The sequence below is a fragment of the Aristolochia californica genome, unplaced genomic scaffold (assembly GCF_029961685.1).
Source record: "Aristolochia californica isolate CCGP_79_NKW_82.1479 unplaced genomic scaffold, dmAriCali1.0.hap1 SCAF_6, whole genome shotgun sequence".
NCBI classification, from domain to species: domain Eukaryota; kingdom Viridiplantae; phylum Streptophyta; class Magnoliopsida; order Piperales; family Aristolochiaceae; genus Aristolochia; species Aristolochia californica.
Window position 1 is genome coordinate 4711508 of NW_027182257.1, and position 17344 is coordinate 4728851.

The window sequence follows — 17344 nt, forward strand, 5'->3', positions numbered from 1 at the left end:
CGTCGACCTAGGCTACCACTGGTCTCGCACCGTCCATCATCCAAGGAGATGGTTGTTAGGAATTAGACACCTTAATTCCAAACTAGTGAGAGCAATAATAATAAATACAAAAGAAGGAAAAATCAAGCATGAGAACAAATACAACAAGATTTATACAGGTTCGTCTCAAGATGAGGCTACATCCTGTCTTCTACCATTACAATAATCCACTATGAAGATGAAATAGTTTACAAAAGAAATCGCACACAACTTACAGGTATTTTTCTCTAACATCTCTTGGGCCACAACTCAAGATCCTTCTCCTTGATTATGATACTCTAGGTGTAAAACCCTAACAACAGTGCCTCCAAATATAAAGAGAAATTAGGGCAACCGGATTACAAGTGTGAAATCCCAAAAATACCCTTAATAAAATGGTAGTTAATATATCCTGGACCTTTTGGGGGCTTCCTGCCCCCCTTCCAAGCCTTATGGTGACCTTACCGCGAAGGTTGATCTGTGCACTAACTTAGCGTAAGGCGTTAATTAGGTTCCACAACTTAACAATGGTTTCAACAGAGCCACCGTCTAGATGCATGAAAGTGACTTCCTTGGGAGGGATGATCATGTCCCAGAGACAGAGAGTATAATAGTAAACTAATTATTATCACTCATCTATGCTAAATTATATTTTGTTTATAATAATTTATATTTTGTGTATATACATCCACTTTATTGCCTTCCACGTCTTCTTCAATCACGTTGACTCCATCCCCATCCTCATAAACAAGGTGATCACAAGGCATGAGCAAGGGCTACTGAGTTGATAAGGTGATGAGAGACCTCGATGGGAAGATCCCAATGGAGTTTTGATATTCATAGAGGAGGCATTGGGACTCCATAGTCCACTTTTCACTCATTAGGCAGGTCATGTAGTGAGGACTTATATGGAGGTGAAGGTGGAAAAGTTCAAAGTCTACACCGTAGATTAGATAACTTGTGTTTATCCTTATATTGAGGTAAATATTACAAATTACTCAATTAAATTTTCCTTCTATTGTTCTAGCTTACAATGTTAAGTTTGATAATGTTTGTATTACAAGAGAAGTCTGATGTTGACTTGAATAGTAATGTCGTCTTTACTAGCACAACCTATCGTGTGTGCTATATTGGGTGCTAAATTTTGAAAAAAATTGACAACACCGCACTGTTATAAACGCATGGTCTAGAGAGCATAGAGGTTAACCCACTGCACTATTTACTCCTTACAGAGGGGTTTCCCTCAAAGACTAGGAATGGTTTTGTGTGAATGTGTTTGAAGGAGAGAGGTTTCGAGAGATTAGATTTTCAGAGTTTGTGTTTTCTTTCAAATGTACTACTAATGTAATATGTTTACATGTATGTATCCTTCTAAATGTGTAGGGTACAAGATTTTCAGAGATTGTGTTTTATAATATCAATTATTTTTTTTATTTTACTCATGTCTTATTTTATTTGTAGAGACATTCCCGAGTAAATGTCAAAAATGGTTAGGAAAACAAAATGTTCGACATACTACTTTGTCAAAGTCTTTTATGTGTATCAAATAGGGGATGGTTTGTACTTAACTTGGAGTATATTTTCTTTCAAATGTACTACTAATGTAATATGTTTACTTGTATGTATCCTTCTAAATGTGTAGGGTACAAATTGCTCTGATATTGAAAATTTTCAAATTACTCATCTATCCGATTATGGGTAGACTAATGTATCTAAAAAATAATATATAAGTGTAAATTTCTTATAAATATAATATTTTATTTTAAGTAAAAATAATTTTAATTTCTTATGTTATTTTTTCACAAAAGGAGATACAACGGTTGGTATGAGAGGCAAGGAGGTTGGTGAGATAGTTCATGGAGCTTGGTCGGGCTATGTTAAAGGGTAGGGTTTATCTCAACCATCTCTACCTATGAATGCCCAACCATCCTCATCTCAGATGACTACAAATATAGATGAAGAGATGCGAAAAACTAAAGAGACATTGTTCCAAACTCAAGAGCAGTTGAGAAATGTACAACTTCAAATTTCGAAGTCTGACCGTTGTGCTAAAGAGTATGGGTGGTATCAAACCTAGCCAGTTTGCTAATAGCTCGAGCTCGGCTCAGATCCAGCTGGGTTTGGCTCGATTCAAAAGCAATTCCAAATGAACTCGAGCAGTGCTCTTTTAAGTAACCGAGCCGAACTTGAGTGAGTCATGGTTCGGTTCACGAGCTGGCTCGGTTACTAAATTAAATTTGGTTCGCGACTGGCTCGGTTACTAAATTAAATCCCTTTCAAGATTCGGCAGCGACAGGAGGGGGAGCTTCGAGTTCGGGTTTTTCATCTTCGACGAAAACAACCCCACCTCTCTACCCTCCGAAATCCATTCTTCTCTCAACAACAACAATAGAATCAAAGCAATCTTGCCTATTTTTAGGGGATTTTCGTATTTCAAGCATTCCTCAACCTATTCAACCATGTTCATCTTCAACGTCGTTATCTCTTCGTCACTCTATCTTACTTGGGTTTTGCCAACAGAAGTCACATAATAGACCATAGTTAAGCTAATCTTTCTAATTTGATTCCATTAAACCTTATTCTACCAGTCCATGTTCTCCATGTTCTTCTAAAATTTTTGCAAGTTCGAGTTCTTCTAAAATTTCTGCATGTCCAAGTTCTTCTAAAATTTTTGCCCTAATATACGATGTGGTTTGCGAAATATTTACTCTATTCCACTATTACTTGTATCACTTCTTATCCTTGCCAAAAAAGAGAAGATTTGATATGAATGGTTCAGAAGAAAGATTGCCAGTATCTTGATGATTATCTATTGCCTGCGAATGTGAACATAGTGGTTGGGATTGTGAGTTTTGAGATTCAGTAGGCACATTTAAATTAATAGTACACTACAGACCAACAGGTTGAGAACTAATTTATGCCTGTATTGAGCTATTCTTGGTAGCGAACTAAGGGACTCAACACTAGGGGTGGCATCAAGCGGAGCCGAGCCGATCTTGATTTAAATATTTCGAACTCGAGCTCAAGTAGAGCCCAGCCTCGAGCCTAAAATTGTTATCGAACTCAAACCGAATAATTTTAGCAGAGCTCGAGCTTCAACATTCATTTAAAAAATTTTAAAAATATATGTCTCGAGTTCGAGCTCCAAAATACATTTAAATTTTTTCAAAAATACATGTCAAATAAAATGTATATAAAATTATACATACATTTTATAGAAAAATGGGCATAAAGGTGGCCTTGAATCTAGCTAAGTTCGAACCTTCCTATGTTCTAGTCGTGCTTGATTTAAATATTTCGAACTCGAGCTCGAGTAGACCCTAGCCTCATGCCTAAAATTGTAATCGAGCTCGAGCCTAATAATTTTAATCGAGTTCGAGCTAAATCTACATTTAATATAAAATATATGTCAAATAAATTATATATAAAATTATGCATACATTTAAAAAATATGACAGGGGAGGTTCGGGATTGAATCTCAATAATAGATTAGAACGCTCCAATATTAATCTTTTTTACCCCAAATGTTGTCTAGCTTATTTTGTAATTTTTTAATCTAGCCATAAATTTATTATGGCCTCCTAAGTGCCCCTGGTTGAAAATTTATATTCTAGGAAAAACTAGATATGTTTTTCCTTGGATACATATTTCCAAAAAAAACCTTTAAATAAAATCCTATTACTATTAGTGACTTACTAGAAAATTACAAGAAATATTTTAAAAGTTTCTTAGGAAAGTTAAATGGACCTCTTATTGCCTCTTCTAGGGAAATAAATAAAAATTAATAATCAATCTAATATATTACTATACTTATCGATAAATTTTAAATCAAATAAAATGTCAAACACAAAATTGCTATGAAAATTGCCTCATGCTAAAAGTATTACAGCATCAACTATCAAATACTTATTCAAAAATTTTCTATACGGTTTGCTAGCCGATCTTGGCAAGAAAATCTTACTTAGAAAATTATATGATTTTTTTAATAAGAATTTCCAATTAGAAAAAAAAATTTCCAAAAAAATGAGGCACTGATAGTCTAGAAAAGTATTTCTACTAAAAAAATTTCAACATTTCTTGAAAAAACCACTAATATTCCCTAAAAACATATTTCTACTAAAATGTCTTTTCAATTTCTTCAAGAGCCATGAGGAAGGGACAGTCGGAGTTTAAGAAAGAGTTTTTTTTCACTTGTTTATGATCTCGCATGTGCGAAAGTCACACGTGCGAATATTTCTCCCTTTTAACTTGGGTATCTCTGGTTTTTTCGCCGAGATGACGCGGAGGGAAGGGGCCAACGGGTGGCGCTGGCGAGGGCATGTCGTCAATGACGGAAACAAAGGCAAAGGAAGACAAGGGGAGGAAGAAATCGGAGGGAAGGGGGTCAAGCAATTGGCAAGCAGCTGTCGACAGTGACAGAGACGGCCACAACAGCGGATAGAAGGGGCTCAACGGTGACGAGGGGAGGAAGAATCCCCCCACCACCACCACTCTCGCTCTCGCTCCCGCACCAGACTCTCGAGCCTGTTAACGAGTTGGCTCTCGAGCTTTCGAACTGAACCATGGTTCAGTCGAGCTCAACTCGTTAACTCAAATGAGCCTTATCCAAATAAATTGAATCGAACTAAGTTACAACCGTGCCGAGCTCGAGCCGCTTGCGAACCGGCTTTGCTCGATGCCACCCCTACTCAACACCATTGAGTTGCTGGAGCAATTACCTGCTTTGTAACAACTGCTTTTCAATTTTCTCTCTTGCAAGGTAGTAAGTAATTACTTTAGCTTTCATAACAACCAGAGGTGGAGAGTTCTTTGTCAAATTCTTAGCAACACCAATACACCATGAATCATTCTTTTATTGGTCTAATCTGACTGCAATTATTATGTTGTTCTGACTTCTTACATTTTTGCAGCAAGAGTAAGCAGTTGTATCTAATAATGTGATCCAATATGCACTCTCAATTGTGAGCACATCTTTCTAAATTATTTTATTTATCGAACATATTTTTTTTAGTCTTTAACCCTCTAATATGTTATTATCTTCCTGCAAGTTGTCGGGGAAAGTGTCAAACTTTTCAATGCCATTAATGATGGCACTCTTAATTTGGTTGACATGGTAGAGCACTCCACTGTCTGGTTGGAGAATGAGATCTGGTAATAGCTTCATTTTGTAACATATTTTTTTAGGGCTGAATGGTAATCAACATCTTAATATCTAGCCTATCAGCAACTGATAATCTAACAAAATGTTTTTCAATGTTATGTCCAATTAACAATGTTACTGGCGAGGATATGAATACATATGAAATATCATATTCTGGTAGTTGGATAGTGGAATATGTACTATGTTAGCTTCCTCAGATTAGGTTGGGTTGGCATGGTAACCTCTTGAATTGAGTTACAAGTTCAAAACCCAAAAATGGATTTCTGGTTTGTTATTTAATGATAAAACCAGCTTTAGTTAAAAAACCAGTTATCAAGCTATGAGCTTTTGAGCACAGATCCAATTGAGCTAGAAATAGTCCACACAATGATGTTCAGTTTGAGTGGAATTGGAATTCATAGTTTGCCATACATGTGCAATTTGCTCTGTCGATAGTTTTTATGATTTATTTGTTAACCTTTTTGGCAGTTTTTTAAGATGTAGCAATAGGATGTTGTTAGAGGCTTGACATTTATAAGAGGGCAGGACATCATGTATGTGTCATAGGTTTGTTAAGTTTCTATAGTGATCGATATGTTTACAATGAAATGTCATTTTATTTCCATTTCTGAAAATTAAGAGTATTAAGATGTAACAATCCAAAAAAGGGAACATGATATTCATGATTCTTGATATTCTCTTCTTTTTTTTATAAGTTAGTGAAGTTTTTCTCTTTTTCATAAATCAACAGGTGCGAGAATGTCGTGTTGAGAAGTAAGAGTATGAGATGAAAACCTTGGAGATGCATATGCAATGGTTCTTTCAACAAATACAAACTCATAGTTAGCCACCCTCAAATTCACATTTTGATGGTGTATAGTTTTTATTATTTTTTTATAATTTATAAATTTTAATACTTTAAAAGAATTATGTATAATTTGTAAAAAAAATTGTGATTTGACTGTACATATTTTTATTATATATTGTTTCTTTTATTTTTAATTATTTTAATGAATTCATTTATTAGATAGAGAAACATAAATTAAAAAAAATGATTTATTACCTGCCTAAGAAATTTGAAATTTGTTGATACAGGTACATATTTGCTAACGAATTTATTTCTTAAAAATCACAAGCAGAGAATCAAATTATACATGTCTTAAAAATTATTTATTAAAATAATTTTCCCTTTTGCCAATTTTACAAGCAAAAGAGTCTCCTAGTGAATGTTAAAGATCACTAGTAGAGCCATAGCCCCGCAAATTTGACATATGCTAGCAGAAGCCCATCCCAGCGAATTTCATCAATCGTTGGCAAACGTCTCTCCCAGCAAAGTATGAAATTCACTGGCAGAAGTCTTAATTCTTCTAGTGTCATAAATTTTTTGGAGACTATCAGTGCTTGAATAAAGTTTATAGCAGTTTCAAGATTAAACACATTGTTTGCCACAAATTCTTCTATACTATTGATGAAAGAGTTGTCCTTATTAGGTTTTTCTAATTAGGGTTTGCTCTTTTCATCTTAATTTATAATAATAAGCTTGATAAAATCACAAGAGTGCCCCTTGACCATTTAGGGAGACAAATAACATAACATAAGACTTGATGACCAAATTACATCACAATCTCTCAACACCACCATTGTCTGAGAGACTTATACAAGTATCAGAAAATCCTTTTTAAAACTTGCTAGTGAGAGAATTGAGGCTATTACGTACATTAATTAGCTAACAACACTAACAGGAAAAGAAATATCAGGTCTAATCACTTTGAGATAAATCAATATACCAATCACTCTAAAACCTCCCAATGTCAACATCATTATCAGAACTAGCACACAAGTTCACATTCAGATCCAAACGAAACTTTGCCAGTCTCATGCAACAAATCTATCACATATTTCCTTTTGGACAAAACTATGTCGTGCCAATACTATAACACCTGAATACCAAGAAAATGTTTCAACAATTCATATTTTTAGTTTGGAAATGTGTGCATAAACCTTTTTTTACCTGTTGAATCTCATCTTTATAACAACTTGTCAGAATAATATCATTAACATATATTGTCATGAGAATCACACCCTCATTAATATACTAAAAAACAAAATAGTCATATCTTTAAGACCAAACTAAAGAATCACAATATCAAAATTTTAAACTAAGCCCGAGGAGATTTGCTTAAGACTATATATAAACTTGTTTTGTTTACATATTTGCTCCCATTCAACCACAAAATCATATGGTTGCGACTAATACACTTACTCATGAAGGTCACCATTAATAAATAGTTTTTTAATATCAAGTTTATGAAGGCACTACTAGTAATTAAAATCAATAGAAATCGGAATTTGTGTGTGAATTAAGTTTGACAATGGGAGAGGAAGGTTTTCTCATAATCAAGAGTATAAATCTAAGTATACCTTTTAGCAACCAGCCTTCCTTTAAGTCAAACACACTACCATTAGGGTTATGTTTCAATATGGAAAACCTTCTACAACCTATGGGTTTCTCATTAGACAACAAAATGGTCAACTGTCATGTGTTAATCTCATACATGACCGCCATCGCCTCTTCCATAATAGTTCTACCCCTAAGATGTTGCACATCTCCTAATAGGTCTGGGAAAGTGGAATAGAAGTTTCAACAACTAAAGGGTAACTAATGAGTGGAGAGAAAATTTGAAATAAGATGTGAAGTAGAAAAAGACATTTGAAAAACACATCAAGAGACTGAGGAAAAACACTTACCTCAAGATGATCCATAGATGGCACAGGTAATAATGGCATAGGCAATGGGCAAAACTTCCTAACGATGAATCAATGCCTAGCACATTTGGTGGCTAATCACGTGGCACAAGAGGCATAGGCATCCCTATAGTGGCTGAGAAATTTAGGTGATATATCAATATATAGAAATATTGGCCTTCAAAAAAAGAAAATTTCCAATAAGCATAAGTGAAGCTGCTTTAGTGTGGGATGGTAACATATATAACCTTTTTTAAGTCCTGCTTACCGTTTTACCATTTATTAAGCAGAATGGAATCCGATAATACCTATTACATACCCATTACCAATTATGCAAGGGTATTACTATAATTTTTATATAACCTATGTAGGAAATCTTGTTATATATGTTGCTATGTGATTTTTTACTGTTTATATGTATTTTTGTATGTATTTTTTTGTAATTCTTTAGAATTCTATATATTTTCATTAATTTTTATTTATTTACCCATTTACTAGTAAATAGATGGCCTTCAAACATTCTCACTCTTGTGATCTTACATAAGGACAATTTTAAAAAATTATAATTAAGACTCAAAAAATAGGAAAATTAACATATTTTTGTTGGTTTTACCATACTAGTTACTTTTCATGGAGATTATGAGGTTAACATCGAAATCAAAGGGGATCTCTAATCAGTAGAGAGAGTAGGGGTGAGAACACTAACAATTAGAGTGGTTAAGAAATCTAATCTCATTACAAGTTTTCAGGATAAAACAGATTTTGGAGTAATGGTGATGGGGTAGTCAAATTTTGATAAATCTACCCCAACTCCGACCCACCCAGTTCAATCCCTAAAGAGGATGAGAAGATGGTTGTTTATCATTTGAGAATCAGCCAGAAGGGAGAAGTTTCGATCACGATGAGGAAATTAAACATAGTTGAAGATGATACCGCAAACTCATCTGGAAAAAAAAAAAATTGCAATCAAGATATCCAATCTTTTTCTTGAGTTTCTCCAATGCGCAGAGAGACTCTGTATGATATATAATTCTCTCGCTGGAGATTTGCAAAAGGTCTGATTTGGGAGACAATAAAATGTTCAAAAATTTCACCTTTTGAAATTTTGATCCTCCAATCTCAGAGAGAAACAAAAGCTGCAAAAGAGAACAACTAAGAAAGACAATGAAATGGTATTGAGTGGTGTTTGATACTAAGAGGTGTGTGCCAGAGAGAGAATGTGCTTAAGGTTTGTGTAAATCAGAGTAATTCCGTTCATGGCTCTCTGTATGTCAAAGAAATCTGAAGTACACGGTGCAACCAGAATCAATCGGATGGGTAGAAAATCTGGCATACTTGTTAGAGTTAATTGCTTCACTGCTGACATTGACACACAAGATTTTGAAATCTTTCGCTTTCAGAAACCACTACAAGTGCTGTGGCTCACCATTTTTTGCATTAGGCAATGTCCAGGATCTGTTCCACATTTAGGAAATGCAAGCCAGTTATTACTATTTCTTTCCGAGTGTCCAGTTCACTGCACAATCAATTTGGGTAATGTTGCTATGGGGTAAATTACGGCCTACTCTGAACTAGAAGCCAGATTGATTTTTGAGTAAATCTGTCTTGTTAATATTTGGACAAGAATCCACAAACTTTTCTGAGTATTGTATAGCGCTTTACCAGACATCCATGCATGCAGTCACCCCCTTTATTCACCATCTCGTCTACATAAACTTGATGAACAAAGCATGGAAATACTAGACATTGAGATATTACAGTTCCCTTCATAATGTGAAGATCTACCTCAGCCTTCCCTCTTGGATGCTTACAAGAAATGTGTTTTGTAAATGATGCTGCAGCTATTTCATCTTCTACTGACTACTGCTCAATTCATAATCAGAGTAAAACAACTGGAATTTCTCATGACAAGAAAATGACCAAGATCATCTGCAGTCTGCTTTTATGATCTCAAGCTAGGTGGGATCACCCTGTGACCTTACTTTGTAATAAGAAGGGAGAATGGCAGAAGAACAGTGAAAAAGGTTCTTAAGCCAAGTTCAAACCACATAAAGATCACCGGAAATAGCTTCCCATGTTCATAGATTAGTAAAAAACAATGTAGCCGGTGCCCCATGTAAATAATGAGTACAATTACCTATGTCTCTCCCTATCTGGTAACTATTGTCTTGGGCAAGCTTACACAAAATGCAGTGGCTTGGTAAATGTAACTAAACAGGAAGAACTGTCTAGTTTACAGAATTACGAGCCAATAAAGCATTATAACTGATAGCGGGAATGCAAGAAAGATGCTCTAATTTGTTCTTGCTTCAGACAGCCAAGAAAAAGCTCTGACGTTGTATCAAAATTGAAAAAAACCATGGAGAGCAACTCCTCCAAATAACATCCAAACCAAATCAACTTTCTCTCAGGTCTGTTCAATCTCAGAGTCATCAAGAACAAATTGGGGGTGGGGTGGGTGGGTGGCGGGCAAAACACATTAATTTTAGACAATCCCAAAACAGTTGAGATAAGGCTCTACTAACGAGTATCAAAAGAGAAAGCATAAATTTTGTCTAATTCTTCAATAATTTACCATTGAACCGTTTTGAAATATAATTAAAATAGTCCAAGAAGAGAAATAAAGGCACAGGTGCATCATATATAACCTTCTTGTCACATTTCTTGACTATTATACCTTATACCTTTAAACTTCATAAAAATGTGCATGTTGGTCAGTGTGTCCCCCAGATAGAAGATGCCAAGTGGGCTTCCGTCTCAGAAACAGGGAAGGACAACAAATAAAGCAGGACGTGAATATAGAATATAGCTGACTACAACTACTTGAGAATATCCATGGATTGAAGTTTAATTCTTGAAACACAAACAACTTAATTTGTATAAAACTCATTCTAGCAGGTTAAGGCACTCCATAGTACCAAATCAGTTTATACTAACTTACAAAAATATGTTTATAACGACTAATACCACAATAATACATGAAACTAAAAGTCTGAAGCATGATGAGCAAAGTACCTTAATTGGAATATGACCCAAATCACCTATGTTCGATGGGTTATTGTAGTTGAGGTAACACATCAATCTGGGCATCCTCATCATCATCACAGCTTCATCTCAATAATGCTAGGCTCAGCTACATGAATCATCTTCCATTTAGCATTATCCTCAGCTAATTTCATGAGTAAGTTAACCCTCTTCAAGCCTTTCTTGACCATCCTATGCATATCATTTTTTTCCCTACTGATAGTGATAGAATCTCCTTAGTCCAATGCCATCAAAGATGAGTGCAGAAGAACCTCACCAATCCCATACTCTTGACTAAAGAGGCTAAAAAAGGAATTCATCAATTCCCAACCATGAGCTGAACTTCCAGTGCTTCACGTAATTTAGCAAAGATAATTGCCTTCCAAGCAATTTCATAGATCTTGGGATGTGCCGTTTAAAAGCGAGGAAACTAATGGTTTTGGTCTATTACTATGTTGAAGCTTCCATCCATGTTCTTAAGCCTATTTATGATCCTCAATATAAAAATGAATATAAAAATAACTGTTTCAATTTTCCTGGAATTTTATCAAAACTTTTCTTTTAGGGAGCCATTCCCAGGAAAAGCAGTACCACAATAGATAAAGTCTGTTCAAGTGCAACATTGAACAGCCAATCTTTGATCATTTTAAGTGTGGAAACCTAACAAGGATGCAGTCCTAGAGTCATCTTTGTGGACTCATTGGTTCATCCATATGGTTGGCATGCCATCAACAGAGCTGATAACTCAGCCAATGAAAGTAAGTCTTAGGCTAGCAAATGTCCTTAATAAGAATAATAACAGGCACTATCTGCTTCAACTGATCTCAGATCAAGAATTCATGCAGTATACATATGGCATAATGCAGAAGCACATTTTAAAAGAAATCAATGATTTAAAATTTGAAATCACCAAAAAGGTATAAAAGGATCCCACAGAACCTACGGATGCAACTACTTCACCTGATATCTTTGAAGGTTGGATGTAAATTTTGGAATAGCACAGCAAAGTCAGGCACCATCCCCCAGGTTCATTTTAGTTTCATAAAGTAGAACTTTCTCTGTTAAAGTAGCCTGCTAAGAAAAATTGCAGGACACAAAAATTCCACAACAACTAGGTTACAACAGGAGAGAGCAAGGATAGAGAAACATAACAAGACAGAGAAAACCTTCCTGGTAACTTCCAAAATTGCAACCTTCAGAGGCGTTCAAATGGGATCTACTACCTCAGAGCTCACCAAATCGCCTAAAACCTAAAGAATTGAAATAGGACAGTTACAAGCCACATTTGCTCTACTTAGCATTCCATCAGGTATATTCATGATTCATTACAAAAAAGAGTTCTGCACATCCAATCCAGTCAGTAGAGGAAAGCTAAATTCCAAATAAGCAAAAAAGAATTAAAAAAAAAATGCAAAGGAGACAAAGCAAGCATCAGCTTACTTCACCACCTCTTACATTAGGATCCCTAAGCCAGAAAAAAGGAAAAAGAAACAAACTTTACAGAACCTTTCTAGGAGTCTAATTTCCAGGTGAAGGCATCCTCTTTGCTCTCTTTCTCCCGCCAAACTCTCTGGTAAAACTATCGACTATACGTTGCTGAGACTCAAGAATCATCTCCATCCGCTTCATCTCCATGTCCATCCTCATCCTTTCAATCTCCCTGGCCATCTCCATTTTCATCTGCTCCACTCTCATAAACCCTTCCCCAAGAAGTCTAATGGAGGAAACCATCTCAGCCATTGGATTACTTTTCCGCTTTTTGGGCAAGGTGTGCCTCCGGAGCATCATGGGATTAGAGTTAGATTTAGGTTTAAATGGACTGTTAGCCGGAATAGGGCTTCTGTTAACCTTGGGCATCCGAAAACGGACGCCGACTCCGTTGGACATGAGACGGTGGAGACTGCGGGTATTGGGTTTATCATCTTCCTCGGAGGAGGAAGGCGCACTGAGGTTGACATCGTCGGAATAGGAGCGGGAAGAGTGGATCCTATTTTTGGCGGGAACAGGGGGCGGAGGGCGAGCAACGGTGACGGCAAGCGCATTGCCAGCGCCAGGACCAACGGCACCGCCGGAACCACCGGTCTCCATGGCGTCCATCTTACGGAAATAGAGCCAGGCCGGAAGCGGGGCGCCGGCGAGAACCCGCTGGCGCTCGGTTCGGTATCGCTTGCGGAGCTTCTCGATCTTATGACGACACTGGACGGCGGTCTTGGAAGGAGGGGAGAAGTTGCAACGGCGGGCGACGGAATCGGCGACCTCCTGCCAGTGAGAGGCCTTGAGGTTGCCGCGGCGGAGGGAGTACCACTTCTCGCGGTAGGCATCAATGAGAGCTACGGTCTCGTCGTGGGTCCAACAGGGAGGGGGGAGACGGCGGGAGGAGGAAGGGGGAGGCGGGGGAGGAGGTTGCTGCAGTCGTTGTTCCTCCTGTGGCTTCTCCCGGTCTTCATCGTCATCCTCCTCATCATCCTCCAGCCCATCGTCTTTCCTATCTTGCGGCTCCTGCTGTTGCTGCTGCTTCTCCGGCTGGAGATCTTCATCCTCCTGCTGTCGCTGCTCTTCATCTTGCTGTTGGGGGAAAGGAGATTGGGGAGAAGAGGGGGAAGGGGAAAGGGAAGGGGAAAGGGAAGGGGAAGGGGAGGCCATGAAAGGAGGGAAGAGCGGCGTAGGTCAGAGTTAGAAAGGGGGAGGGGCAGGGGGAGGGGGAAGGGGAGGAGGAGTGAAGGAGGATGGTGGTGCATTTTTTTTTTAGTTTAGGTTTTGTCTTTATCGGAGTGAATGAAAATTAGGGGAGCCGCCGCTGGTGATAGGATTATCGGTGGCGCACGCGGCTTAAGCTGCGCACCCTCTCCAGCGAGGCCCAGGCGCCAGCGGTCGCTGACTGCCGCCTAGGGGGAGGCGGTGGGATGGCGCTCGGGGCGCTTTTCTTTCATCAAAAGGAGACCGACTCCCTACCCCTTTTGAGCCGTTTCCTTTTTTTTTTTTTTGTTTTATTTTGTAATTTTGGTTCAACGCCAAATCATGCGAAACTGGACTCGGCCTCTTCCATGCAACCCGGTGGGTGGGTGGGTGGGTAGGTTTTGCTCGTGTTAAAAACACAGGATAAGTCACATGCTCCACTAAATTTGAATTCAGTACCACTCCATTGAAAAGTTGGATATTTGCCTAGAGGTGTCAATTTCACTCCCTTTACTCATTTTTTATTATTTATTTAATATAACAAAATTGGGTAAAGGTTTTATTTGAGTGAATAACCAAAGATAAAAACATGATCCAAGTGTATTTTTTATAATATTCTTTTAAAAAATTATTTTACACTAGAATAACATTGTTTTTGCTTATGATAATGTATTTTTTATTATTTCAATAGTTTTATAAATGTTTATGTCTATTATTCAATAAATATTTAAATGAAGGGTATATAGAGATAGCACCATATATTAATATACCCAATATAAAATAATTTATTTTGTTCCATTTATATATTGTTTATACAACTACATTGGACCCACAAAAAATCTGACCCAAATGTGTATCCCAATTGCTAAAGATAAGACTTCGTTAAAGAGTAACTCATTGGATACTAGGATGAGTATGATCTGAAAAACCAATCCCCCACCCTTCTATATCTAGGTCAACCCACAATTCATATCAGTCTGTCTAGGGGTGGCACCAAACCAAACCAACAAGTAAACCATTCGAGCTCGGCTCAGTTTAGTTTTTATTTGAACTCGGCTAACCAAACCAACAAGTAAACCATTCGAGCTCGGCTCAATTTAGTTTTTACTTGAACTCGGCTCGAGTTCAAACTTAAAACAAAGTTCATTAATTATAACAAGCCAAACTCAAGATTTTCAAAGCTCGACTTATTAATTCGTGAGCCCACTCGTCAACATAGATTTTTTTACAAAAATACCCTTTACTCTAATTACTCTCGTCAATTCCCTCTTTAATTGGTACATAACTACTCTTATTTACATCAAACCTCAAAGATGATCAATCATTTAACTCTTTTGGATCCCTCAACATCCAATGTTGTTATGTACTAATAAAATAAACACTATTAATTGAAATATTTGTTCTTTCGTTTAAATCTATTAAACTGGTTATTATACATTAATATATACCATTACAAAATCTTGGACTCCTGTGTGATAACTTGCAGTTCAATGGTACTAAGTTCATCAAAATATTCTCTTTATTTTTTTTATTTTTTTTTATTTTATAGTTTTAAATTTAGGTTAGAACTTGAACCCGACTTAAATTCAAACTCAAACCCGGTTAAAAAATTTAGGCTCAAACTCGATTTCTATTTTAGGGTCAAGGTTGAGCTCGAGTTCGAAATATTCAAATCAAATCAAACTCCAACATATACAGGTTCAAACTTGGCTCAACTCGATACCACCCCTACACATTACTTTGATAAATTTACTTAATATAAAGAAACATTACATGGGCAGTAGCTAAACGATAATCTTACTGGTAAATGGATTTGAGCAATTGTAAAAATTGAAATTTCATGAAGGGTCTTTTATGTTTCTATTATGAACACCGAATAGTTCAAAATTCTAACAAAACATTCAGTAGCTCTGGTGATTTTGTTACCCACAAAATAAAAAGGTACCTTCTTGTGATTTCACGGCCGCACCATACCGGCGAAGGCACATACGCACTCAGATTACAATATCACTGGACAGTCATAAACAGTCTTTTGCATTCAATGAGATAAGACCAACCTATCCTCCAGAAATTACTGTATAAATATCCTAAAGAAACCGAAAAGCTACATAAGGTTGCTCATAAGGTCAGAAGTGCCTCAGTAATTGAAATGCAAAAAGGTCCAGTGGTTAGACGCTAATATTGACTTACAATCATCTTGGAAAGGCATGCATAACCTTAGAGAATTTTACGGACTTTGATTGAGCCTTCTACAGGATGAAGAGATGATACAGTAAATACTGGCCTTCAGAATAAGGACTCAGGCCGCTTCAAGGGCATTTTCTTTGAATATACGAAGCCCCATGCTCCTCGAACCTGTGATTGTCAAGGTGAAAAACAATAGAAAGAAAACAATGATTTTTCATGAGCAACTGAGACAAGTCAACTCCAGTGGAAAGATTGAAGGACAAACAAGAGAAGGGAACACTGCTCAGTATTTCATATATAATTTGCCACTGAAGCGTTCAGATGAGCAGTTTTAGTTCAGATAAATTGTCAGTTCGAGACTCTTAGGGTCTGTTTAGAACCCCATAGAAAAGAAAAAATAATAAGAATTTGACCGTTATTATTCTAAAAAATAGTTGGTGAAAAGGAGAATTTGATCATTATTTCATTTTCACTAACCATTTTTGGAAATAATAATGGTCAAATTCTTCTTTTCTTTTCTTTTCTTTTCTTTCTAGGGGTTTCGAACATACCCTTAAGTTAATTGAGGTCTCTAAATGGTGGTAAAAATGTTCAGGTAGCCAAGTTTCAGGCATTTTGAAAATTGTTCCGAACTATGGCTTCCTCGAACATGATAACTTAGGAGGCTTATCATGGTCTGCATAACAGAAATGTGTGGTTCATTACGCAATAAAAAACTAGGGTTGTCACGAGCACTTCTGTGCTTTATTAATCTAGTCTATAAATCACACATTCCCGCTTAACTAAATTTAGAACTTTCGAGATTCCAAGGTCTTCCTCCATATTCCCAGTTTTCCATTCATGCCACTTTTTGCACACATCAAGTAACACTATATTCAACACAAATATTACTAATAAAGGGACTATGTCTGTTGTTGGAGATTAAAAAAATCCACCAGTCAATAGTTGTGCATGAGCTCCACATCTCAGAATAGTTGCATAGAAGTGTCAATCGTTGTGTATGGGAAAACAGTTACACAATAGTTCAGGTTAAAAAAATCCTATGCAAATTAGTTAGAAAGACCTCCTGATAGCCATTTTAGGAGGAACCAGCCCCACTGTAACTTTTTTATCTAGCAGTCTATAGTTGTAAATGCATTCCACATCTCAGACTAGTAGAAAGTCAGAGTCATGTGTGTGGAGAACAGTTACACAATAGTTAGGTTGAAAAACTCCTATGCTTATTAGTTAGAAAGACGATAGCCAATTTAGGAGGAACTAGTCCCATTGTAACCTCCTCAATATTCAAATTAATCCGTTTGTTTTAAGTGTCATTAGAATGTGAACTAAGAGCTTCTTAGAAATATAAAGAATTGCCGTATCCAAGAGTTATTTTTAGATCACATATGGATGGGGTTTTGTAACTCAGTTTCTGTTTAAAGCCTAAAGCAAGAAAAAACTTCTGCACAAATCCCTTAAGCCTTTTTTATTTGGAATTGTCATCTTGAGTCAACAATGACACAATAAAAGGTGAACTGATCCAGTGAAAAGAACACATGCAACTGAGCTTTTGAG

General features: G+C 36.7%; 2 protein-coding genes across 3 annotated transcripts in view; both read right to left on the reverse strand.

The window, feature by feature from the left end:
* Window positions 1–12211: 12211 nt before the first annotated feature.
* LOC137934989 (trihelix transcription factor ENAP1-like) lies at window positions 12212–13683 on the reverse strand. Its single transcript, XM_068779597.1, has one exon. It carries the CDS (start codon window positions 13568–13570, stop codon window positions 12446–12448), a length of 1125 nt encoding a protein of 374 aa, XP_068635698.1. The 5' UTR covers window positions 13571–13683; the 3' UTR covers window positions 12212–12445.
* A 1854-nt stretch (window positions 13684–15537) lies between these two features.
* The window catches only part of LOC137967117 (actin-related protein 4-like), a 31934-nt gene continuing 30127 nt past the window's right edge, over window positions 15538–17344 (reverse strand). For both annotated transcript variants that reach the window (XM_068813564.1, XM_068813562.1), the window contains one exon: window positions 15538–15958. In XM_068813564.1, coding sequence (XP_068669665.1) covers window positions 15913–15958 — 46 coding nt within the window. In that variant the 3' untranslated portion in view covers window positions 15538–15912. The remainder of the gene's footprint in view (window positions 15959–17344) is intronic.